Source organism: Schistocerca cancellata, chromosome 1 (assembly GCF_023864275.1).
Source record: "Schistocerca cancellata isolate TAMUIC-IGC-003103 chromosome 1, iqSchCanc2.1, whole genome shotgun sequence".
NCBI lineage: Eukaryota > Metazoa > Arthropoda > Insecta > Orthoptera > Acrididae > Schistocerca > Schistocerca cancellata.
The window spans coordinates 13,152,100-13,179,214 of NC_064626.1; the positions used below are offsets into that span (position 1 = coordinate 13,152,100).

Below are 27,115 nucleotides of genomic sequence, written 5' to 3' on the forward strand. Positions count from 1 at the left end.
AATTGGATTTTTCCTTCCAATATTGTAGAATTGTTTAAATATTACATCACAACCATGATTTTAAATGTGGGACAATGGTTCTACGAACAGGCAGATGGCTTGGCTATGAGGAGCCCCTCAAGCCCAGTTATAGTGAATGTTTTTAGGGAAAAATTTAAGGAGCAGGCATTGGAAACTGCTAACAAAGAACTGAATATTTGGGTCCACTATGTGGATGATATGTTTGTTTTGTGGAGACATGGCAGAGAGGAACTAGGTTGTTTTCAGCAGCATCTCAACAGGATTAATCTCAAGATATGGTCTATCATGAAGGAGGACACAGGCAGAAGATTAAATTTTCGTGATCTGCAAGTTTTCAAGAAAGAAGATGGTAGCTTAGGCCACACAGTTTACTGTAAAGTCATGCACACTGTTATGATGCAGACTGTTACTTACACCAGAATTCGAACTACCGACCACATCAAAAGAGAGGCAACATAAAAATGTTGGTGGATAGAGCAAGGATCATCTATGAAACAGAACTGCTCGACACGTAATTAAAATGTCTCACAGTGCATTGCTCAAGAATAGTTATTCATATGCTGAGGTAAAAAGAGCATTAAGAACACCACACAGAAATCCTAGCAATGCACGAGCACCTGTGATTTCCTGCCTTTCATTAAGAACATTGCTGAGGGCATATGAAGTTATCTTGAAAAAAAGGAACTATGTGGTAATCTACGAACTCACCCAGAAGACACAAGATCACCTAAAATTTGCCAAGGATGCTCTCAAGCCCCTGGAAGAAGCAGGAATTTATAGGATTTTGTGCAGTTTTGGGAAGGTGTATTTTGGTACTACAAAAACAAGTGACTAGAGGAACGCAAGGTCAATTGCAGAAGGGGGGTGATTGACAGATCATGTGTTGTGGAATATACTTTGCAGCCAGTAAATTACTACATTCATTTTGATAGGACTCAAGCACTGGAAGCAACAATGGGGCAGCATGAAAAGTTATACAGAGGGGGCATAGAGATTGTAAAACACCTCAGGAATTTCAATAGGGAAGAGGAGGGTGTAAAAATGAACATCATTTGCATCCTGGTGCTGAAGAAGATGCCTACCAGTGTTCCACAGTTGGATGATTGGAAGAGTGGATGACTGTAATCGCAAATGACCAGTTGCAGTCGGGTATTCAAAGATGTGGCATCATGACATTGTGTGGAAGCATGCGTCAACTTAGTGGGCCAGGGTGTCAACTGGACTCTCAAAGAAGCTATGATCCCCCTTGAAACTGTCCTTGACAGATGGGGTCAAAATGTTGGGTTTACTTGTGAAATCCATTGACCACAGCACAATAGCCAGAAGATTTTATTAATTGGTGGAGAAAGAAAAAATGGTAACATGGGCAACGCGGAGGGTAATAATTATAATATGCATTATATGTTTAGACATTTCCATCAAAACATAAGAGTGATAAGTAAATTAGATAAATATCTCATGTTATAAATAGAAATTGAAAAATTTTAAGATATATCTCCTGATGTGCTACATGTAACAAATGTCATTTGAATGTCTTGAAAATTGAACAGATGCACTGAGACAGATAAAAGTTTGTGTCATATTACTGCAGGCCAAATATGCTACCACTGTACTTTCTCTCAGCCTTTCCCAAGCCAGCAGTAAAACACTCTCGGTGTTCATAAAACCTTCCTTTCTAGACTTGGCTTCCACCTTATGCCTTGTAAACTCTTTCTGTTTGTGAACTGTTTGGGTTGTTTAAAGGCTTTACTCCACAATTTGTAAAGTTTTGAAGCTTCTGAAAAAAGCTATAACGGAGATATTAGGCTTGCAATGTTTCGTGGACATTTTGTTTGATATGGAGATTGAATGTAATCCAGTCTTCTGGTGTAGCCCTAATATTACTGCTGCAAACTACAGATGACAGCCATGCTAACTTTTTCGATGCCAATGTCAAATTGAGTCGAAGTTTCACTTTACTTCCAGCGTAGACTCGCTCGTTGTACCTCGTGCAGATCGTACCACGACATCCCACACGAAAATAGTACAGATATTCCTCATGTTGATTATCATTCTTGATGATTTTGAGGCAGTTTGTACACTTGACCTTTTTGACAGTCAAGTTTTGCTTAAGGTATTTGGTTGGAATTCTTTGTTTAGTGAAGGATAACACCTAACGGATTTCCACATTAATGAGCTAAAACATTATGACCAGCTACTTGACAGTGCGTTGTTCCACCTACGGAACACAGTACTACAGAGATAGTGTGTGGCGCGGGTTTGTCAAGTTCTCTGGAGGTACGTGGCACCGAGTGTGTAAGGCCCAGGTCGTGTGAGTCCTGCAAATTATGGGCCAGTGATTTGTGGGTGCGTGTATGGCCCCACATAGTAAGAGTTCCAGTTGTGTTCCATCGGGTTCAGATTGGAACGTCAACCCTGGTTAATTATTGTCCTCATAAAACCACTGTGGCACACTTGTGGCGTAGTGGAACAGTCAGTTATCCCATTGCTGCTGTCAAGGAAAATATTGAGCTAGAAGGAATGTGGGCGGTTGACAGCTGTCGTGCTGCCTTTGATTACAATCTTGGGTGCTGTGGAAGCCCAGAGCCCAGATGTATACCCCTCTCCTCCATGTAGGATAATACATTCCCCACCGGCCCACATCCGTGGCACGGTGTATGTTTGGAGTAGCCGGTTGCCCAGATTACAGGATATCTGCACGCGACTGTCAACTAGTTGTAACGAGAAATGTGATTCGTCTGACCTGAAGTAATGTTTCTATCAATTTACGGTCCAGTCTCATCAGTCCCATGCCTGCAGCTCTCACTGTTGACAATGTTGTCGGCTTGAGGCTATGAGAGGGTAGGGGTCACCTGTTGTAGATATCCGTGTTTAATAATGTGCATCAAAACATCCTGCCTACATCAGCATTATTCTCTGTCATCAGATGTATCACGGATCACTGTCTGTTGCACTTTATCAGAATGGATGAGCCTTCGACCTGCGGCTTCTGTGACGAGGTGTGGACCTGAACCGTGGCCACCTACACTTGATTTCACAGTCCTGCGACCACTTTGCTTAAAAGCTCATCACAGTAGTGTGCAAATGGCTGAACTGTTTCGCCATTTCTGAAATACTCTTTCCCACGTGCTAATCCATAATGATGTACCCTTTGCCATAGTTGATTATGTCGGTGGAATCCCTCATTTGTGGCTCGTATCATTGCCTGCTCTACTTGTGTACTTCTCTCACTGTGTCATGTGCCCCTAAGCCCAGCAAGTGGCATTCAGCTTCACAGTGGTCAGTGGTTGTAATGTTTTGGCTCATCAGTGAAAATCTGATTTCTTGATAAAATTGTTTTTAAGTCAGTATTATTTAGTAAAATTGTGTTACATAATTTAAATGTAGATTTTAAACTAAACATGTGGCATAATAAAATTTGCCAGCCTCTGTGGCCGAGCGGTTGTAGGTGCTTCAGCCCAGAACCGCGCTGCTGCTGCGGTCGCAGGTTCGAATCCTGCCTCGGGCATGGATGTGTGTGCCTTAGGTTAGTTAGGTTTAAGTAGTTCTAAGCCTAGGTGACTGATGACCTCAGATGTTAAGTCCCACAGTGTTTAGAGCCATTTGAACCATTTGCATAATGAAATTTATTTACAAAAGGAAATGAAAATTATTCACAAAAACTAACTTTATTTTTAAAAATAAGTAAAAATTGTTTACAAAACATTATGTTTGTACAGTCTGTAACAGCAGTTTATTTTCTGTGAAGTATTGTTTAACAACAATTATATGAAAGAAGAAAATGTTTACTGCCACAAATCTGAGGTTAGTGTAGTTTAAACCCTTTATGCAATTGATATGTAGCATAATAAAACTCATCAGATTGTGTTCCACTAATAGTTTTGTGGACCTTGGAGTGCCACAAAACTAGTAGTTGCATAATTATAAAAAAACTAATAACTAAATCTTCAGTTTGCTCAACTATTTTGACGTACTTCCCTACTGTAACATGTGATATCTTCTAGGTACAGATATGATGATATTGCTGTAGCTGTAAATGCACTAAAATTAAAATTTTGTAGCTATAAAGTTGCAAAGAGCAGCATGTAAACTATTGATTTACGTAATCAGGACAGCTGTCAGCTGTTCAGTAATAAGTTATTCCTGATGTGCAGCATTCGTTGATGGAAGACATTTAAGAGAACATTAACACAGATAACCATTACGGAAAGATCACTATGGTTTCAAGACACTTTTTTATATGATCAGATAGGTGTGAAATTTCTGGAAATATGTGGAACTTAGGATAGACACTGATCCAATTGTGTGCTGGTGTGGATGTCTGTGACACACTTGGGCGTCAAATGTATCCTAATTATTAATTGTATCCTCATGGTCTCGAGAAATTTCTCTCAATTGTTAAAGATTTACAAAAGAGCAAAGTAAATAATTATAGTCCAATTAGTCATATGTTCATTGTTTGCAAGCTACTGAAAGCCTTCGTAGTAAGTACCCTTGCCAAAATATCAATTAAAAATCTTACATTTATGACAAGGAACACAATTTTGATGTAGTATACTCATTTGCCAGTTACTTGTTAACAGCTTGTGAGTATTTTCCAGAAGCATTAGCATTAGCACTGATTTAATATACCAAATAACAAAAGAATTAGCACTTGTAATGCTAGTCTTACCACTGTTGGTTCAGTAGTTTTTGTTACCTCCACTGGTTTGATGTACCTCTCCAGGTTTGAATATTCTGTACAAGTTTATTCAAACCTTTATAAGTACTGCAATCTGCATCCCCTTGAATCTGCATACCATAGCCAAGCTTTGGCTTTCCTCACAATTTTTACCCACCACACTTCCTTCCATTATTCATTAATACCTGAGCGTATTAGCTAACAAATCTATCCTCGATGCATTAGCACTTGATCTAGCAGTCAGTTACTGAGCACTCTCCTGTAGCACCACATTTAGAAGTTTCAAATCTTCTCTTCTCTGTACTGTTTATTCTCTACAATCTACTTCAAATGCTTTTTGATTTTCTTGATTTTTCCATTGTGTATTTTATACCGTCTTTTACTTCAGCCATTGCCAGTTATTTTATTAACGAAATAGAAGAACTGATCCCCTGCTTTTAGTATCTTATTTCTCAATATAATTATCTCAGCATCACCAGATTTAACTCAATTGCATTCTCTTATGGCCCGCCCTTGTTTTGTCCTTGTTGATGTTCATCGTATAATCTTCTTTTCGAGGCATTATCCGTGCTGTTCAGCTGATCTTCCAAGTCCTCTGCTCACTCTGACATAATTACAGTGTCATTGGTGAATCTTTAAAGTATATACTTCTTGTCTGATGACAGGTTAATATAAAACTTTTTGTCGAGATCGACATCGGATTTACGATTGGAACAGATCTGAAGTGGTTCGAGAGTGGACCTTCTCCTGTAACTTCAGTGATTCCTCTTAAAATGGTCCGTGAATTTTGTCAAAACATATTACAGCACAAAAGGAGAAAAATATTGAATACATGTTCTGCTGTGTACGAAAAACAGGGATAAAAAGTTAAAGGAAACTGAACTATCTATTTACACTGGTGTATCACAGCACAAGTAAAAAATTAGAACTAAGCCATAAAGAACTGACATAGGCAATTTTTTTATTTATGAATAGGGTTATTGGTGAGTTGGAACAGATTGCTTGCATTCTGTACAAGAATGCATAGTTTTAAATTTAGTCTTGTGTTATGGTTTTTCTGTGTTTTTAAGTTTGACAATTAATAACTTAAATCTTTTAAGTTTTCAATTTGAAAAATATTCTTATTACAACTGTAGCATAAAATAATGAAAATAAATAAATCTGATGACTGATAATGTGTGGAAATGCACAGTTATTAAAACCATTGAACTGTACTTATAATTAGCATTGCCCTGATCCCTACCCAACCATCCTGATGCTAGCTCCCCTATCGCTCTATGTAAATATTAGAATTCTTACCAAAAAAATGAAGTGGCAACTTTCTTTACCTAGCCTTTTTCCAGCTGAAATTGCATCCAGCCTCTAATTACCTCTAGTGTCAAAGCAATTCTTTCTTTCTTTTTTGTTTCAATTGTAGAGCAATTTGTCATGAATATGTGATCTAGAGGAAAATTCCATTTAACCTTAATGTAAATATAATGCAAGGAGAATAGAAAATGTCACATTACATAAGCAGTTTTTGTAAGGTATAGCAATTTGCACTTATTTCCTTGTTTCTCTATTAATTTTCAGTTTGTGGTGACTCGACTTTTAGAGAGTTGCCAACATTATGTCACGAGCAAGCAGTCAAATTTAACTCACTGGCATCCAGTACTAGGCTGGTTCGCACAGGAGACAGACAGTGCATTAATGGAGTCGATACCTCACGTGAGGTCACAGTTGCAACTGTTGTGGTCGAGTCCGATGGTGTCTGCACTGCTGGGGCACGTTCTAGAAGAAGCAGAGCCACCGGAAAGCTCTGACGGTGTAACACAGGCAGTCGGTGGGACTGGGCTACTGAGGCGGGCACTGCTCGAGCACCGTGGGGCCTGCCACTCTGCCGGCCGAAACCGCCTCGGCAGTGCAGAATGCTCCAAAGTTGCACTGGTCTGCTCCCTCTACCAGACTGCTCTTGCGACTCTTACCCAGCTGAGACTGGAAGTTCTTACAGGTGAGCCATTAGCGGCCCTGCTCTAGCAGGTAATGTCTGATTATGCTATGTGTTGTGTCAGTTAATAATACTCTGCTGTCACGGTGAATTTAATCTTTTCTATTTGTGTGAATAGTACAAATACAGAGATTGGCATGTCACTAAATGCAGGCATGTTAACTGTGTTAGGTAAGTAGTTAATGCCAACGTGGAACATAGTAGCAAAGGTTTGTGCTACTACTGTCCTACTTAAGTATTGAAATAAATACTGAAGAATTATCCTAAGTAAATTCAAACCTCATTGTTACTCATTAGCAAATATAAAATTTTAATACCTTTCGTTCTGTTGTTAAGACTCACAGAATATGTAGCAAGCAGGCCCTAGGGGCATACAAATGTTGTACCGTTATATATATAATGGAGAATTTTTTACTGCCTGCTTATTATTTTTGACTGTACCTAATAGCATATTAATTTTAGGAACCTGATACTGGGATTTTGTCATCTCAAAACATGGTGTATTTAAATAAGTTACGCATTTGGACAACTGTTGCATCTTACTTTGTACTGAATTATCACCGTGCCCGGAAATGAACATCTACCCACAAACCTTCATATGGTTAACATCCTTGTGGAAGATCTGCTTGCAATACTCAGTATACAGGAACAGATCAGATAGGTTTCATCACTTTATTCTTTTACCACTTAACAGTTTATTTGACTTTACTATTATTTCTATTATGTGTTCTGCCCAAAGCAGGTCTTTATGTGGTTGATTTTGATGTTCTCCTGTCCTCTGCTGCTCTCTTCATATTCAAAGAATTTCCGTTTCCTTTAATATCACCCACCATCTTACATCTTACATCTTCTCCTTTCTTTCATTCTTCTCCCATACACCAACCCTTCCAATGCATTTACCATCAAAGAGTCCTGTCACAGCACATCGCCGACTCAGTTCTTCTTTCTTTTTTTATGGCTTCCAGCAGTCTTTGTCTCTCCTCTATTCTTTCCAGCACCTCTTCATTAGTCGTCTCACTCTCCTTCTAATCGTTCTTTCCCTCAGTCATTTCATTTCTGACTTCTACTCTTATAAACATAAATTTTGTACCAATGTCCTTCCTCCCAATCAATTCCATTCTTCTTCAAAATACTCAAAAACTTTCTCCATTGTACTTTTCAAAATTCTTTTTGAAGTCAACAAATACAGTATAATTCTCTCTCTCTCTCTCTCTCTCTCTCTCTCTCTCAAGATATCTCTCTCCTTTATTTCTGTCATTCAATTGCATCTCTTTATTTCTTTACCTTTTTTAAATCAAAACCATGTAATGTAACATATCACTTCCATGAAGTGTGTTTCTACAAGAATGGGGCAGGTCTGCAGTTTGATCAAGCTTTCCAGCACCTGCTGATTTGGTGTTTATTCTGCACAGCTGTGCCCCTTTCTCTGAGACATGCTGCACTCCGTAGACTAGTGTGGCCCTTGACAGTGGCCTACATTGAGTTCCACTGTACAATCTGCAGTAAAGCCTGTTAAAGAGCAGACGTTGAACTGTTGATGGTTTTGTTAACTTTTGATGTAATTGTTAAAGCTAAATTGTAGACAGTTGTACATGAGAGTTCCCAAAGCTGTACAAGTTGGAAGGAGAAATGTGTGTCTTCAAAAAGAGGCCTCAGTTGTCCGGTAGCTTGTCGAATCTAGATAAGCATGGTTTATATCTCCAGTACATGCCATACTGTGTAGGAGGTGAGGTCCAAGGAAAAAACAAAGAAGATCCATGAAGGTGAATTGTATTTCAGATAATCAAATTAGTAATTTGCGAATCTGTACACCACAGAATCATAATTATAACATGTAGTTGCTCCCCGTGTGAACATCCGTCAAATACAGCAGGAAACATCCCACCTGACACTTTGCAATGTGCCAATCTAGCTTTCCACATAATCTTCAGTTTGACACACTCAATAATGTTTCAGCTGCCTGAGAAATTAATCACCACTTCTGCTGGCAAATCGTCAGTTCCACATACATCATTATTTTCCGTGTCGTTGCACTTCCTCGCCCAAAATATCATCCTGTTTCATCATCTGATACATTCACCTCTTCTTCGTTCTTTATTTTGCTTTATGGATGATCCTTCTTATACAGATACTGTATGTTCCTAAATCTATTTAATATCCCTTATCGTGCCATCCATTCTTTCGATTTCCGTACCAATCTTTCTGTTTTTACTTTCAAAAACTATCTCCCTAGTTAATCTGTACACATCATTTGATGCTGTCCCCATTTCTGTATTTTCTCTGTTTCCCTTCCACCAATCTTTTCTTACATGTTGTGTTTCTTTTCTTGAGGTATTATTCTATTTCTTATACATCATTTCTCCTTCCATGTTCTCTGCATTCTCCACTCTTCCATCATTTTCAACATACACTGAGATGGTAAAAGTCATGGGATAGTGATATGCACATATACAGATGGCAGTAGTATCGCGTATGCAAAGTATAAAAGAGCAGTGCATTGGTAGAGCTATCATTTGTACTCAGTCGATTCACACGAAAATTTTCCAACACGATTATGGCCAATTGCCAGGAATTAACAGACTCTGAATGCGAAATAGTAACTGGAGCCATAAGTAAGGGACATTCCATTTTGGAAATCATTAGGGAATTCAATATTCCGAGATCTGCAGTGTCGAGAGTGTGCTAAGAGTACGAAATTTCGGCCATTACCAATCACTGCGGACGACACAGTGGCTGACGGCTTTCGTTATTGACCGAGAGGAGCGGCATTTTCGTAGAATTGACAGTATTAACTGACAAGCAGCATCGTGTGAAATAACTGCAGAAATCAATGTGGGATGTACGACAGATGTATCCGTTAGGACGGTGCTGCAAAATTTGATGTTACTGGGCTGTGGCAGCAGACGACTGACACGAGTGCCTTTTCTGACAGCACAAAGTTGCCTGCAGTGCCTCTCCCGGGCTCGTGATAGTATCGGTCGAACCCGAGGTGAGTCCCGATTTCAGTTAGTGAGAGCTACCGATAGGGCTTACGTGCGGAGTGGACCCCACGAAGCCGCGGACCCGAGTTGTCGACGAGGCACTGTGCGAGCTGGTGGTGGCTCCATAATGGTGTGAGCTGTATTTACGTGGAACGGACTGGGCTGGGCCCTCTGCTCCATCTGAACTGACTGTCGGTTGGAGACCTACTCGGAGACCGTTTGCAGCTGCTCGTGGACTTTGTGTTCCCAAACAATGGTGGAATTATTACGGATGACAGTGCACTGTGTCACCGGGCCACAAATGTTCGCAATCGGTTTGAAGAACATTCTGGACATTTTGAGAGGACGATTTGGCCACACAGATCGCCCGTGTACGGGACATAATCGAGTGTTCAGTTCGTGCACAAAATCCTGTACTGGCGACACTTTTACAGTTGTGGACGGCTGTAGAGGCAGCGCGGCTCAGTGTTTATGCCGGAGGCTTCCGGTGACTTGTCGAGTCCGTGCCACCTCAAACAGCCGTGCTGCGCCGGACAAAAAGATGTCTGAAATGATATTAGTAGATCTCCCTGCACTGTTGTCACTTCAGTTTATTACTCCTACTTTTGTTATTATTGTAGACTTCGTTTCCTACAATTCTTCAGCAGCTGCCGTGAGATTGTTCCCATTTGCATCCGTTTCTCATTTATGTCCCCTTCCTCAGTACTTTTTCCTAGTTCTTCTGGAAAACTTTTTTTCAATTTCAGTCCTTTACCTGCCTCCTTGTGTGCATTGATGACTGGTCATGACAAATGGTCATCGAAGAGGATTGTGATGAAAAATGATAGATCAACAGCTGCAAAACTCACTGCAGAACGGAATATCACACTCGCGAGCCCTGTCAGCACAAAAATAATGCAAAGGGAGCTCCAGAAACAGGGAATTGCAGGCCAAACTGGATTTCCAAAACCACTCGTCAGTGATGAAAATCTCTATAATAGAAAAACATGATGCTCATGCCATAAAATATCCCGCACGTCCAGGGCTTCGCTGCGATGTAGCACTTCCTTTCACGCCGATCACTTGCTACCCTACTTAAAGCCTCTGTCCTCATTACCTTAGCCAGCTTCATCCCAACCCACAACTTCTTCACTTTTGAAGGCCAGACATACCAACTATTAGAGGGAACAGCCACGGGTACCAGGATGGCCCCCTCGTACGCCAACCTATTTATGGGTCACTTGGAGGAAGCCTTCTTGGTTACCCAAGCCTGCCAACCCGAAGTTTGGTACACATTTATTGATGACATCTTCATGATCTGGACCCACAGTGAAGAAGAACTCCAGAATTTCCTCTCCAACCTCAGCTCCTTTGTTTCCATCACATTCACCTGGTCCTACTCCAAATCCCATGCCACTTTCCTCGACGTTGACCTCCATCTGTCCAATGGCCAGCTTCACACATCCGTCCACATCAAACCCACTAACAAGCAACAGTACCTCCATTATGACAGCTGCCACCCATTCCATATCAAACGGACCCTTCCCTACAGCTTAGGTCTTTATGGCAAACGAATCTGCTCCAGTGCTGAATCCCTGAACCATTACACCAATATCCTGAAAACAGCTTTCACGTCCCGCAACTACCCTCCCGACCTGGTACAGAAACAAATAGCGAGAGCCACTTCCTCGTCCCCTCAAACGCAGAACCTCCCACAGAAGAGCTCCGAAAGTGCCCCACTTGTGACAGGATACTTTCCGGTACTGGATCAGACTCTGAATGTGGCTCTCCAGCAGGGATACGACTTCCTCAGATGATTAAACATCTCTCATCTGACTACAAGCGACATCTGGTGCGATGGCGTCTTTCCATCACAATAGCAGGAGAGCACCATCATTCCGATGCTCAAATCCGGGAAAAACCCGCTTGGTGTGGATAGCTATTGGCCCACCTACCTCACGAACATTCTTTGTAAGTGGCTGGAATGTATGATATGTCGGCGGTTTTGGTTGGGTCCTGGAGCCACGTGGCCTGCTGGCTCACTGTTAGGGTGGCTTCCGCCAGTATCACTCTACCACTGATAATCTTGTATCCATTGAGTCTGCAATCCAAACAGCCTTTTCCAGATGGCAGCTCCTTGTTGCCGTCTTTTTCGACGTAAAGCATACGACATGACCTGGCGACATCATATTCTTGCCGCATTGTATGAGTGGGGTCTCCGGGGCCCGCTCCCAATTTTTATCCAAAACTTCCTGTTGCTTCGTAGTTTCTGTGTCCAAGTTGGTGCCTCCCATAGTTCCATCCATATCCAGGAAAATGGAGTCGCACAGGACTCTGTATTAAGTGTCTCTCTGTTTTTAGTGGCCATTAACTGTCTAGCAGCAGCTGTAGGGCCCTTCGTCTCACCTTCTCTGTATGCAGACAACTTCTGCATTTCGTACTGCCGCTCCAGTACTGGTGTTGCTGAATGGCGCCTACAGGGAGCCATCCACAACACGCTGTCATGGGCTCTAGCCCACGGCTTCCAGGTTTCAGGCACTAAGTCACGTGTCACGCACTTCTGTCGGCATCATAACACTCATCTGGAACCTGCACTTTACCTTAATGATGATTCACTCACTGCAGTGGAGACTATCAGTTCCTAGGACTGGTTTTCGACGCTCAATTGACTTGGCTCCGTCAGCTTAAGCAGAAGTGCTGGCAGCACCTCAATGCCCTCCATTGCCTGAGCGATGCCAATTGGGCTGCAGCTCTACAGAGCCCTTGTCCAATCCCGAATTGACTATGGGAGTGTGGTTTATGGTTCAGCAGCACCTTCAGTGTTGCATTTACTCGACCCTGTGCACCACTACGGGTTTGATTAGCGACAGGAGCATTTAGGATGGGTCCGGCGACCAGTGTACTGGTGGAGGCTGGTGTCCCTCCATTGCAGATCAGACGTGCGCAACTGCTTGCCAGTTACGCAGCACACTTTCATAGTTCCCCCCAGCATCCGAATTACAGTCCCCTTTTCTCACCCGCGGCAGTCCATATCCCGCATCGGTGGCCCAGTTTGGGGCTAACGATTGCGGTTCGCGTGCGGTTCCTTCTCTCCAAACTGGATTCCTTTCCCTTACCACCTCTACTTGCAGTCTGTTCACGTATGCCTCCACGGTATACGCCTCGGCTGCGGCTGCGTCTAGACCTTTCACGTGGCCCTAAGGACTCCATTACCCCTACGGCTCTCCGCTGTCACCTCCTCTCGATTCTTGACGTGTTCTGGGTCTCTGAAGTGGTTTGCACCTACGGCTCAGTGGCTGAAGGTCACATTGGCTTTGCCTACGTTTATGGCAGCCATATTGAACAGTATTCCTTACCCGATGGCAGTATTGTGTGCAACGCAGAGCTGGGCCCCATTTCTTGTGCACTTCAGTATCTCCTTCCAATCCCTGGGGAGTCTTCTTTTATGTACTGACTCCTCGAGCAGCCTGAAAACTATCAACGAGTGCTACCCTCGTCGTCCTTCGGTAGTGTCCGTCCGGGAGTCCGTCTATACCTCAGAACGGTCCAGTCATTCAGTGGTGTCGGTCCGGATCCACGGTCACGTCGGATTCCCCGGCAGTGAACTTGCTGACGAGCTGGCCAAACAGGCTACACAGAAACCACTTCTGGAGCTGGGCATCCCCGCAGCTGACCTGCGTCCGTTATTACGCCGCAAGGTTTTTCATCTTTGGGAGACGGAATGGCAAAATCTCTGTACGCACAACAAACTGTGAGCCATTAAGAGGACCACGAACGTGCGGAAGTCCTCGACGAGCACCTCTCGTGGGGACTCTGTGCTTCTGTGCAGGCTCTGCATCAGCCGAGCCTGGGTGTCCCACGGCTGCCTCCTGCGCCGTGAAGACCCACCTCAGTGTCGGTGCGTTGCCCGGTTGGCAGTGGCCCATGTATCCTTCTGCTCTCTCCTTCCTTGGCTGCCCTCTGACTTCATCTTTGGTTTTAGCAGACAATGCCTCATCAGCTGATTTGGTTTTACGTTTCGTTCATGAGGGTGGTTTTTATCATTCGATCTGAGTTTTAGTACCTGTGTCCTCCACCCTAGTGCTTTTAGGATGGCAGTTTTAATGTGTTGCAGGGTGGCTGGCTCTTCCTTTTTATCTTTGTGGTCGGCCAGCCACTGTAATCTGCTTCCTTGTTTTACTCTCTTCTGTTTCTTGCATCTCTCTGTTGTTTTCTTGTCCTCCTTTGTCCCGTTTAGTGTTCGTTGCCTATCCTTCGCTCTTGTGGTCTTTCCTTTCTTCATGTTTTGTGTTGTGTGTCTTGTCTATTTTATTCTCACACTTGCGGCATTGTTTTATTAGGAATGAGGGGCCGATGACCTCATAGTTTGGTCCCTTTCCACCGTCTTTTAAACCAACCGACCAACTTTCAAGAAAGGACATTAGTCGAGTATACTTTCTCCGTTATATTTTCTCCGTTACTGTGGATACTGTTGGGAGGAGGGAAGTAGTTCATTAGTTGTTGATTTCATGTTTGTCCACTTGTTTAGTATAACTACGATGGAGATTTTGGTGATTTTACAACCTGTTTTATTATTTGTACACAGCTAAACTGTTGAGGCCTCATTAGAGGTTTTTCCCCTCTCCACAACACATGTTCTGGAGGGAAATATTTTGTTGAAGGAGAACAACCTACTGAAAGGCTGCTAGATATATCTGAAAGATGTGTATTAAATGTGTCACAAATGTGTTTGATGTTTGTTATTTATTAACATTTATATTAAAGAGGATGTTTTATGCATGACATCAGTTTATAAAGTGTTTCTGACAAGATCCCACGTGGATGTATGTTTGTTATTGGATTCATTTATTTAGAATCTATTTACTAGTTGTTTACTGTTATACAAAAGATCTTCTTGTACATTTTAAAATGACTGGAAATGGGGATCATTTGTAGTTACACATTACTATATAGTGACCGGTTAGTTTTACATGATGTTCTTACACTCCTTGTGATGCAACCAGTATGAGGTCTCCTGTCCAAATGTAATACAGGGTGTAAATAAAGTCTGGGAACACTTTCAATTACTTATTACACAAGAACTAAACATTGTACAGATGTCATACATATTGCATTTTGAAGAGAAACTCTGAAATTTTTTTTTACAGACTTTTGATATGCGAACCATGAGTTACCTGGCAGATGTCAGTACAGTAATTGAATTCTTGCCATACCTGTCCCAGCATGGCATCATCGACTGTGGCAGTTGCTTCCCGTATTCTCTTTCCAGGGCTCTGCTACATCATGTGGTAGAGGTGGTACGTACACCAGATCTTTAATGTGTACCCACAGAAAAAATGTCGCACAGAGTGAGATCTGGTGATTGGGAGGCCATTTCATGAAACAGCTGTCCCCTTATGTAGCATGACCAATCCATCGATGCAGCAGCTCTTTGTTCAACTACCCACAAACTTCACGATGAAAATGGGGTTGAGCCCCATCCTGCTGAAAGGTGAATGGAAAGTACAATTACATTTGCGGTACCAGCCATTGCTGCAACATGTCCAAGTAGGAATATCCATTGACAGCGCTCTCGGCGAAGAAGAATGGCCCGTACAGTTTTCGACGTGACAAGGCACAAAAAACCTTTGTGGAACCAAGCTTAAGTTCATTGTATTCGTGTGGGTGCTTTGTATTCCAGATTCGACAGTTATGCCTGTTCACTTTCCCATTAGTGTGAAAAGTGGCTTCATCACTAAAAATTAAGCAATCAACAATGCCATCCCCATCCTCATTCAGTTGTTGCAACTGTGAACAAAACTCAAAACACTTGTCTTTATCGTCGTCAATGAGCTTCTGCACTAGCTCCAATGTGAGTGGTTTCATAGTATAACATTACAAGTCAGGATTGATCTATGAAGTCTTGAATATCTTATTTTTATCTGTCAGTTCTTAGGGAGAAATTGAGATTTCGGGCATTTCTTTATACGTTTTTGTGTGATTAAGTCCCGACGCTGTGCAAAGCTGTCATTTAGTTACGTGCAGTTTGTGATCTGTTATGTTTTATTTTCCAATAATAAATCATATTTTTTGTGATTACCATTAAAATATAATGATGATAAATGTTTGAGGTCATTTGGAATAATATTTTAATGACTATGTAGATGATGTGATGTGATTCTTTTACTCTTAGAAAAAAATTAGTGTGTTAATTGTGCGTTTATGAATGGTCAGTGTCAGGATCAGTGATTACAATTCGAGAAATAATTGATGTGACTAAGTTCAATTGCACACAATTGCGTGAAGCGAATTATAACCTTGGAATTGATTGTAGATTTATGCAGGTCAATTTCGTGACAGGCTAGTAAGGGTTGTGAGTGTGTCGCGGTATCGAGACTGCTTTCGCGCCGCTGATGGTTTGCTTTAAACTTGTTAGAATACAATTTACGCGAATTCTTAATTATTGCGAAAGGGTAGAATATTTGATGGTTATCCCACTGTTGATGGGCCATTGTGGAGGACATAAGTTTGAATAGAAAGATTAATTTCAAAATGCAATATAAATCCTGTTGATCGAAGTAGCCTAACAACCCAAAAGCTGATACGTGGTTATCAGCGGAAACAGTGTACTATTTTTCATGCAGACATTTACACTCTACATCAAGGTGTGAATGATTTGTGGATGCGAATTAAATATTTGAAAGCATTTGATTGAATAAAGGAAAGACATAAAGAAGTTTATTTGTATATTTTGTTATTTCATGAACAGTGATATTTTCTTATAGTGGTGTGGAGCCTTACGTATTATTAATATTGTGACAGACTGGTCGTAAGTGCTCTCATTACAAGCTGAGTTTTGGGCCTGATTAAGAGTAGCTGGTTCTTATAGTCTCAAAGATTAAGTGAAGAATAAAATCACACTTAAATAACGTTGCATCGAAACCCACTATCTTTATACTATATTAAGCTAGCTATCCTGGAATCAGGTGGTACTGTGGCCATGTAGTTTAGTTGTGTGTTGTCAACAACAAATAGGTGAACACAAACATAAAGATTTCTCATGCTCTGATATCGATGAGGGAAAGAAGAGACGACAGTGATGACATACACAAATACATATATAGATGGTATATGTGGCACCTTACAAATCAACTCAATGACGTCATGGTATAATAGATAGCTTCTGTTGCAGGACTTTCCACACTGTCATTGGAGAAATTTTGAGTTCATGGGATGCACGGCGCATCGATTTCTTTGGTCTCCTTATGAAAGTTTCTTGTATGTGCTCCACATTCACTTCACTCACACTGAGACCTTTGCTGGGCACAAGCAACCCATGGTAATGAATTTGTTGTGCCAGTAGTAAACAGCGTTCCTTGTTGATGGCTTCTTACCACACTTGGTTCTAAACATCCATTGAACAGCTGTAGCACACTTGTTTTTGTTGAACTCCAACACACAGAAAGCTTGCTCCACACCTGAACTTGCCACGTTTGCGACTAACGTATCAGCAGATTGCCAAACTATGCTGTCGTGGTATACATGAAAAAAAAAAAAACTTTCAGGGTTTCTCTTCAAAATGACATTTGTATAATATCTGTACAATGTTTGGTTCTTGTGCAATAAACAGTTAAGTGTTCCCAGACTTTATGTACAATCTGTATTTTGACTAACTTTGCTGGGAAGGCAATATTGGCATACAATGTGTTTATGAATAGTTAAGTTTTATTAATAAAACCATCCTCATTGCAAGCAGTATATTTTTATACATGTTGATACTACTAGGGCCTTTGATTCACTTTCTGTTGATGGAAGCAAATGATGACTTGCCCTTTGTTTGCCCTTTACTAAGCCATGATAGGATATTCTGATAGTCAGTATGTCTACTGAACCAGTTCTGCACATTAACAAGTGGGTGATACTCTGGGTCAAAGAGTAGAACTGCTTCAGTTGCAGGTTCTTCTAGTTAAAGAATAGAACTGCTTCAGTTGCAGGTTGTTCTAGTTCGATCCCTTACTATGTTAAGAATGGTGAAAGTTGCCAAGAGTCTTATGAAATCACTCACTGTGCATGAAATATTTGCAAAATTTGTTAAAATCACCACACAATATGATCTCTCTCTGCCTTTGGATTAGTAGACATATGTGACACTTTCAAGCTTGTTCTGAAAGGCGCAAGGTGGTATGACTAATTGTGCTGAGTGAGTCACACTAACTTTACTTTATGGTTAAGGGATTTGGCATTAAATGGAAGCAATTATTACTGTCTCATTTATTTGGCTTATTTTTGTCATAATTTTTTTTATCCATTCCTTCTCATACCCCCATCAGCCATAAAGGTTTGGCCACCTTACCCTGTAGTTTCCATAGTTCTTCATATTGAGTTGTATTTAACTAATGTAACTTAATAAATTTTCTTATTATTTCAGGTTTGTGCTATCAGGATAAGATTTTATTCAGCCTTTGGCAGTTCATTTGCAGTTTAGGTCCTAACTGTGGCTTGAAGTCTTTCCTGGACCTCCTCACAGTTAATACAAAGTGTAATGCTCCAGAGTTTCAGATGTTGATTCTCTTCTGCGATTGCATGACACATTATGTGACGTAAGTATTTTTCTTTATAAGATTACGTTCTGCATTTGCCGTATTTTATGGACTTCTTGTTGAAAGGAGTGGTGATGCAAAAGTGGGAATTGTTCCACCATAAAAGAAAATAGTTCTAGTTTCTGTTGAAAACATATTGGAATAAGTGGAATGCACTTAAGTGACTAGTTAATTTTAATCTACACGTAAAAAGTGAACTACTGGGTAAAACTCGCAGTACACATTTGTCGGTGCTCTTTTCGTAATAAACTGTGATTTGACAAGAATTTTTAACTTTGGTTTGAATGTTCTCTTCATGTGCTAAAAATGAGACCTCCACATAAAAAGTGTGACTGATATCTAAGCACATTGGCCTATAATGAACTGAGACAATGTGAAAAGGGGAATAGCATTTGTGCTCTGTGAAAAAGTCTGTCTCTGAATGATAATTTTTGTGTGATTTGGGTTATTACAAGTATCATTGGTATAGAACAATAATTTATGTAATTATGAAGATGAATCACTTTAATGTTTAAAAAAAAATTATTCTCACTTAGTTACCGGTTTTGGCCGGCCACACACAGCTGTGACTCGTGCAGTATTGCAATGTGCAGACACTCCCACTCGAGACGATCAGTGGGTCACAGTCAGTCACCTCGCTTCACAACTGTACACCTATGTTGGTAGTGCCTGCACACTCGTCCACCAGTTGGGGTACTCAAAAATGTGTGCCCGTCGGGTTCCTTGTCACCTAATATAAGACCATAAACTACAACAAAGGACCACCTGTGGAGAGCTTCTTGTGTGTACACCTTCACACGCGCCGAGACGCAAGTTAATTACTTTGAACCGGAAAGAAAGCGGCAATCCGTAGACTGGCGCCACACCACCTCTCCTCCAAAAAGATGTCGGAATCGTCACCCTCAGCCGGTGAAATCGTGGTTACAGTCTTCTGGGACTCTGAAGAGATTATTCTGTTTGATGTCGTCCTTAATTGTGCAACGATCAACTCTGAAGTGTATTGTGCTACCTTCAGGAAGCTGACTAAACGACTTAAGCGTGTTCGTCACCACAAAAATGTTAATAACCCTTTCATTATCTGTGATAGAGTAAGGCCTTGCACAAGTCTCCACTCCTGAGAGGAGCTCACGAAACTTCATTGGATTGTTCTTCCTCATCCACCCTGCAACCTGGATCTCACACCTTCCAGCATCCATTTGTTTGGCTCAATGAAGGACGCACTTCGTGGGAAGCAATTCATATATTATGGGGAGATTATTGATGCAACAAGATGTTGGATCCGAAGTTGACCATGGTAGTGGTACCGTGTGGACATAAAAGTCTTCCCAGTTTGGTGGCATAAGGCGGTCACACTGAACGGAGATTGTGTTGAAAAAGAAGGGTTTTGTACCCAAAATAGTGGGGAATAAAATGATGTATTGGAACCTTAAAACCCACCTCCTTCCAGAAAATAAATATGTTGCATTACTTATTGAATGCCCCCACGCTGGAAGGACAGGTGACTCCAATAATGGGGCAATGAGAATGAAGTCCGTGGGGGCCTCCAGTAGTTGGTACGAAGGAGATGGGACGACATCACGTCTCGACGTCTCTTGTGAGATGCTCAAAAACACAGTGCAGAAGTGACAGCTGCTGCTGTAGTAGTCGCTCAGATAGTGTAGATGTCTGGCCAGGATGTCACAACCAAAGTTGATCTGATGGCTGTGGGGCAACCCCTGTGCATTTGCCACTGGAACCAGTTGATGATCTTGGTGCACTGCAGCTGACCATTGTATCTGACCTAGATTTCACCCAAAGGTACGTGACCAGGTTGGAGCACTTCCACAAAAAGACATAGCTTCTTCGACTTGAAGGAAGTGGCGGCAGAAAATGTCAGAGCCGCGTCCAACGGAGCAACTCTGCCTGTGGCTGTGAAAGGATATTGCTCTGTAAGAAGCTAGGAAAGTGTTTTGAGAGCTGGTTTGAATGTGGCTGTCCTCGTACCCATTGTCATTTGTTTGTTGAAGGTAGAGACAAAACTTCAGGCTGTTAAGAGATGGGATGATGCAGAGAAGTTGTGAGGTATTCGATGACATTACAAGTGCAGATTTGTCAGAAGGCAACCCATGTAAACTGCAGCTCATTATCTGTGACTAAAGTGTGGGGAGCACCTTCAATAGAAAAAATTTTTATAGGGGGACGTGGTTGTAGTAGTAGTTGTTGCTGTAATTGTTGTCTGCTGCAACCTAATGACATAGGAAAAAATGGGGAAAAAAAATAAACAAGGATGAGCCACATAAAATCTGCCTGCAGGTAGGCACACGGCTGAGTAGATTCCAGCCGGGGGAAAATGACTGTGGAGATGCTGGCCGATATGCCCGACTGGCCAAACAACTGTGTGCCACCATCCGTTTGCAGTCAGTACATGTACAGTGAGTGAGATGTTAAATCAGAAGATCCTCCTGTGGGACTGACCAAGGAGGTGTAGGTAGTGTAACTGCGCAGTCACAGGCAGCATCCACTGACATTTGTCATAGGTATGAGGATGACTTGGCAGATTTGGAATTTGCGTCATAGTAAATACGCTGAAAGTATGGCAGTACAGAGGCCTGCAATTAGGCAGACCGTACCATTCAGATGTAATGTGGAATACTACTGGGACGCCACTAAAAATTTCCTAGAACTTATCGAGAAATCCACTTAAGGTTTTTCGACCTGAGAGTCAATATAAAAACAGTTCCCTGCCTGTCAAATTATAACTGTGGACTCAATTGAAGTCCATAAGTGGCGTCTGAATTAGAATGTCAACAGGACAGGAAATAATGTATGATGTAACAGTAATTGGATAAGAAAAAGCCCAACAGCAAAGATGATAAGCCAGTCTTTCCAGCATTTTAGCCTCTGGTCCTGACAAAAACAGCAAAGGCTTGTGGTCTGTAGCAAAATGAAATTCATTTCCATAAACCAAAATACAGAATGTATATGCCTCAAAAATAATAAAATGGTAGCCAGTGCTTTTTTTCTCATTTTGTGACTAATGCTCTCGAGCCCAGTTTAAGGCTCTGCAAATGAACACTATAGGTTTCTTGGAACTGTCCGGGAACTTCCGGGAAATGACAGCTTCGATGCTGCAAAGAGATGCATCTGCTGCCAAAACCAATGGCAACCGAGGCTGAAGTGGGCTGTCTGCAGGCAGTTTTGACAGTTTGAAATGCCTATTAACAAGACGTTCACCATTTTAAAGGAATACCTTTGTGATGTGAATGGTTAAAAAAATGGGGTATGGAAGCTGCCTGAGGGTTAAACTGAGCATAATATGTAATTTTGCTGACTTGGATATAGTTATAGGCAAGTGACAGAAGACTGACAAAATGAACTGTCGACCAAAACTTCAAAAAATAGAGGCAACCTATTATACTGGCAAAAGTCAAAGTAAGTATTTAATGCCAATATTGTCTTGAATTCACGGACCAATGAAAGCTGGAAATAGGTTAACAGAATCTTCCGTCGATTCTTGGTAGAATAACATTATAATAAATGAATAGCAAACTGGAAATAAGTGTCTGCCGGGCCAGTTTTTGAAAGAATTGGCCACCAAATAATTTGGAAGAGAGTTCATCGGACTTTGATAAGACACTGACAGTTAATTTAAAGTCACCACATGGGTGAATCGTGCCACTTGGTATACTTGTGACTAGTAAGGGGAAGGCAACCTGACCAAAGGGAATGTACAAAAACACTTGCTATTGTTATGACCTGTCTAATTCCAATTTCACTTCTTCTCTGAGGGCCAGCAGACTCTAGAGGAGTTTGGTCCCTTTAATCCTTAAACCAACCAAGACTCTAGAGGGCTTTAATAAAACGTGGCACTGTCGCAGGTTTTAAAAAAAAATTTGTTCCTTAAAATTTTAGGCTGTTCTTAGACCAGGCAAAAATGCAAATTGGGAAAGTTTCTTCACACAGCACTCAAGGCTGGATGGTATTAACAGTTAAAAAAAAAAAAAAAACATATAAGCTCTAAGTCAAAAAATAATTTGTGCAGAAGGATCAATGACCACAAGAGAATGCATTATCATTTTTACATGTTTATACTTCTCAGAGAGCTTCATGTGATCTATTAAAGGAGTTTCATGATGCCTGGGAAACTACAGTTTGAATCGCATTCTCTCCCAGTATGTCAGATGATCATAGAAACAGACACACGTGTATCACATAAGAATTTAACAGGTACTTTTCCGATTTCCATGTATAACAATATTTTTTTGTAGGACCAGGTGAATCTGATGGAACCAGAGGAGTTGAGGTCCTACTCTAAACCACATGCCACTTTCCTTGACGTTGACCTCCACCTGTCCAATGGCCAGCTTCACACGTCCGTCCACATCAAACCCACCAACAAGCAACAGTACCTCCATTACGACAGCTGCCACCCATTCCACATCAAACGGTCCCTTCCCTACAGCCTAGGTCTTCGTGGCAAACGAATCTGCTCCAGTCCGGAATCCCTGAAGCATTACACCAACAACCTGACAACAGCTTTCGCATCCCGCAACTACCCTCCCGACCTGGTACAGAAGCAAATAACCAGAGCCACTTCCTCATCCTCTCAAACCCAGAACCTCCCACAGAAGAACCACAAAAGTGCCCCACTTGTGACAGGATACTTTCCGGGACTGGATCAGATTCTGAGAGAGAGCCAGCAGGGATACGACTTCCTCAAATCCTGCCCTGAAATGAGATCCATCTTGTAACGGCCCCAGTGTAAAACCTGTCCCATGCACCCTCCCACCACCACCTACTCCAGTCCTGTAACCCGGAAGGTGTACACAATCAAAGGCAGAGCCACGTGTGAAAGCACCCACGTGATCTACCAACTGACCTGCCTACACTGTGATGCATTCTATGTGGGAATGACCAGCAACAAACTGTCCATTCGCATGAATGGACACAGGCAGACAGTGTTTGTTGGTAATGAGGATCACCCTGTGGCTAAACATGCCTTGGTGCACGACCAGCACATCTTGGCGCAGTGTTACACCGTCCGGGTTATCTGGATACTTCCTACTAACATCAACCTATCTGAACTCCGGAGATGGGAACTTGCTCTTCAATATATCCTCTCTTCCCGTTATCCACCAGGCCTCAATCTCCGCTAATTTCAAGTTACCGCCACTCATACCTCACCTGTCATTCAACAACATCTTTGCCTCTGCACTTCTGCCTCGATTGACATCTCTGCCCAAACTCTTTGTCTTCAAATATGTCTGCTTATGTCTGTATATGTATGGATGGATATGTGTGTGTGTGCGAGTGTGTACCCGTCCTTTTTTCCCCCTAAGGTAAGTCTTTCCGCTCCCGGGACTGGAATGACTCCTTACCCTCTCCCTTAAAACCCACATCCTTTCGTCTTTCCCTCTCCTTCCCTCTTTCCTGATGAGGCAACAGTTTGTTGCGAAAGCTTGAATTTTGTGTGTATGTTTGTGTTCGTTTGTGTGTCTGTCGACCTGCCAGCACTTTCATTTGGTAAGTCACATCATCTTTGTTTTTAGATATATTTTTCCTTCGTGGAATGTTTCCTTCTATTATAACTATATATATGTATATAAAAAGAAAGATGATGAGACTTACCAAACAAAAGCGCTGGCAGGTCAATAGACACACAAACAAACACAAACATACACACAAAATTCAAGCTTTCGCAACCAACGGTTGCCTCATCAGGAAAGAGGGAAGGAGAGGGAAAGACGAAAGGATTTGGGTTTTAAGGGAGAGGGTAAGGAGTCATTCCAATCCCAGGAGCGGAAAGACTTACCCTAGGGGGAAAAAAGGGATATATATATATATATATATAATCTGTGTGTGTGTGTGTGTGTGTGTGTGTGTGTGTGTGTGTGTGTGTGTGTGTGTGTGTGTCTGTCTGTTGTTTTGGACACGTTTGGGTCACACAAAAAGCATACTCAGTTAGCCAGAGAAGGTAAGGTGACTACTTAAGTAAAGCGGGAGATCTGGGTTTGGGTCCCAGACTGACACAAATGTTCATTCGATGCCACTGAATTCATCTCAATACCCAGTTGTGGCCGATACCAGAATTTTTGTCTTTTCATCATGTACATTGACTAATTATCGACATGCTCAGAAATGAGGAAGATCCTACCCCCAGTCCTTCCCACCGCTCTAACCTCTACTGGTATTTTGCCACTCACCCACCCTACCTACACAACATCCTGGTCCATTCATATGCCACACCCACATGCCCTTGCCATGTGGACCATATCACTGTGGAACAACCAGGTGCAAGACTAGTCCAAGACACCTACGTGGCACATCATGCTCCAGTCCCTCTCAGGCTTATCCTGTCCTGTTGAAGGGCCACCTGTGAAACCTGCAATTTCTTCACAGTTTTATGTGGGCACCACCACCAACTGGCTGTTCACTTGAACAAATGGCCACCACAAAAGTGTTGCCAAGAGCAAAGTGGAGTGCCCAGTGACAGAACACGCTGCTGAGCACAGTGTGCTCATTTTTGGTCACTGGTTCATCACCTCTGCCAACTGGATCCTTGGCTGCTTCCCCACCCCCCTCCCCACCACAACCACAACCCCCCCACCATGTGGCATTAGCTTTTCTGATTTATATGGATGGGAGTTGTCTTTGCAGCAAGGTTTCAATTCCATAATCATCCTGATCTCGATCTCTGCTAGACACCTGCTCCTTACACGCCTCCACCTGTATGTAACCCAGGATTCCAACTTTTCCCATCCATCAACCACACCCAGTTTCCTGCTGTCTTCCCTTCTTTGCTTCTATTTCCCATTCCCAATCAAATCCTCCATGTCATTGTGTGCTTCCTGCAATTCCCCCCCTGCCTACAGCGAAAATGAACTTGACTGGTGCTGGCACCACATTTTTATTGCCTCTCCCTTCCAGCTGTCAGCCATACTCACCATTCTGTACATCTCTCTCCTCTCACCCAAGTCTGCCTCCAGAGTGGCAGTGGATTTGTCAAAAACTAGCAAAGTTGACATCATTGTATACGTGCCTTTCGACGACGAAGTGTGTCTACTACTTGCTGAATTGTTTCCTTTACTCTTTTAATATGAACACAAATAATTTAACTCTCTTTATCTAGTAATTGTTATCAGCTTTTTCTCTTGGATTGCAGAATTCTTGATGACCTGGAAATGTATGAGCAACAGAAACCTTTCCGGCTGACAGATTTTGTTGTTATGTGCAGCTTTCTTAACAACTTTTTGTACAAAGCTATTCTTGGAAATCTATTTGGTAAGTTGTCTTAGTCCATTGTGTGCTTTAGTGTATGTTAGTGTAGTATTAAATAGCTTGTAGCAATACCCCCCCCCCCCCATTCTCTCTCTCTCTCTGTGTGTGTGTGTGTGTGTGTGTGTGTGTGTGTGTGTGTGCGTGTGCGCACGCGCGTGTGTGTCTCAAACATATGTGTACTTTTATTGAATAGACGTCAAGGAGAAGTAAATAATGAATGAAGATTTCTGAAAACATCTTCATAGAATGTAATACTGTTTCATACTTTGTGACTTACTGTTCGGTAATACCATTACATCTATCTTCTTAAAAAAATATTATTATGGAAATATAATCAGAAAGGCAGTAAAGTTTGTACAGTTTAAATTACATAAAATAATTTATTTCTGCATAAGTCAAAAGAAAAAATAATTTAGTGCAATTAAAATTTTACTGAGGCAACATTTCCAACATTCTGCAACAAGAGATACAAGGAAATCTTCCCCGTTAGTGTTCAGTGTCAGAATTTGTTGGCAGGGGTCTAGTTAACAGCAATAGATTTACAGTCTTCACGTCCTTCTGTCTTCTTCATTATTTCTATGTACAAAGGGAGAGACAGATTGTTACTTACCGTAAAGAAGACTTTTGTCTTTTAACTGTGCTTGTCTGCAACTAGACATGTCTTCTTTATGATAAGTAGCAATTTGCCTTTTCCTACATTGTTGACATTCCTACCTGGAGTTTCCATTGTTTTATTTCTGCGTACCTCGGCCACCGTCTTCCTTTAGTTCCTTTTCTATTGACATGCCCTCATGGTATCGGTTTTAGGAGCACGTTGTCTCTCAGTAGATGGCCGATGACTTGAACACATCTCTTTTTTTTTTTTTTTAATAGTATCGCCGGCCGCAGTGTCAGAGTGGTTCTAGGCGCTTCAATCTGGAACTGCACGACCGCTACGGTCGCAGGTTCGAATTCTGTCGCGGGCACAGATGTGTGTGATGTCCTTAGGTTAGTTAGGTTTAAGTAGTTCTAAGTTGTAGGGGACTGATGACCACAGATGTTAAGTCCCATAGTGCTCAGAGCCATTTGAACCATTTAATAGTATCATTCCGTCTCCCACAGTGTACAGACTTTATCATTTGTAATCTTATCAGTTCACTCTGTAGTCAGAGCCAATGCCTCACAGCCATACAGAGCCATACTCCAAACACACACTTTCAAACATCTTTTTCTGACTTGAAGGCTGTTGGTTTTTGAGGTTAATATCTCCTTTTCTTTATTGAAGGCACATTTTACTGTGGCATCTTGCTTCTTCCATGTCTAGTGAATTTGCTTACTAAATAACTAGCAGAGTTAAATTTTATCACCATTGCTTTAGACACATTAATTTTCGTGTGTTATTCTCTTGCCATAACTATATCCATTCTGATGTTAAATAGGAAAACACTTCCTAATGTTCTGCAAAATTATATTTACTTCGTTATGAGCAGGCTTTTGGCTTCTTGGCACATGTGATACAGAATACCAGCATAGTATTAAATTCATGTTATTTCTCAAAAATGGTTTAATATACCTCCACATGAAAGATTTGTCCCCCTCCCGTTTTAGTTAATGTAATTATTTCTATGTGACAAAAGAAATGTAATTATGA

The 27,115-nt window shown here is 41.7% G+C and overlaps 1 protein-coding gene across 2 annotated transcripts in view; it reads left to right on the forward strand.

The window, feature by feature from the left end:
• The window catches only part of LOC126164184 (ubiquitin-protein ligase E3B), a 313,945-nt gene that overhangs the window by 71,843 nt on the left and 214,987 nt on the right, over positions 1-27,115 (forward strand). For both annotated transcript variants that reach the window (XM_049920218.1, XM_049920219.1), the window contains exons 6-8: positions 6,275-6,692; positions 18,057-18,228; positions 25,370-25,488. In XM_049920218.1, the coding sequence (XP_049776175.1) occupies positions 6,275-6,692; positions 18,057-18,228; positions 25,370-25,488 (709 nt within the window). The remainder of the gene's footprint in view (positions 1-6,274; positions 6,693-18,056; positions 18,229-25,369; positions 25,489-27,115) is intronic.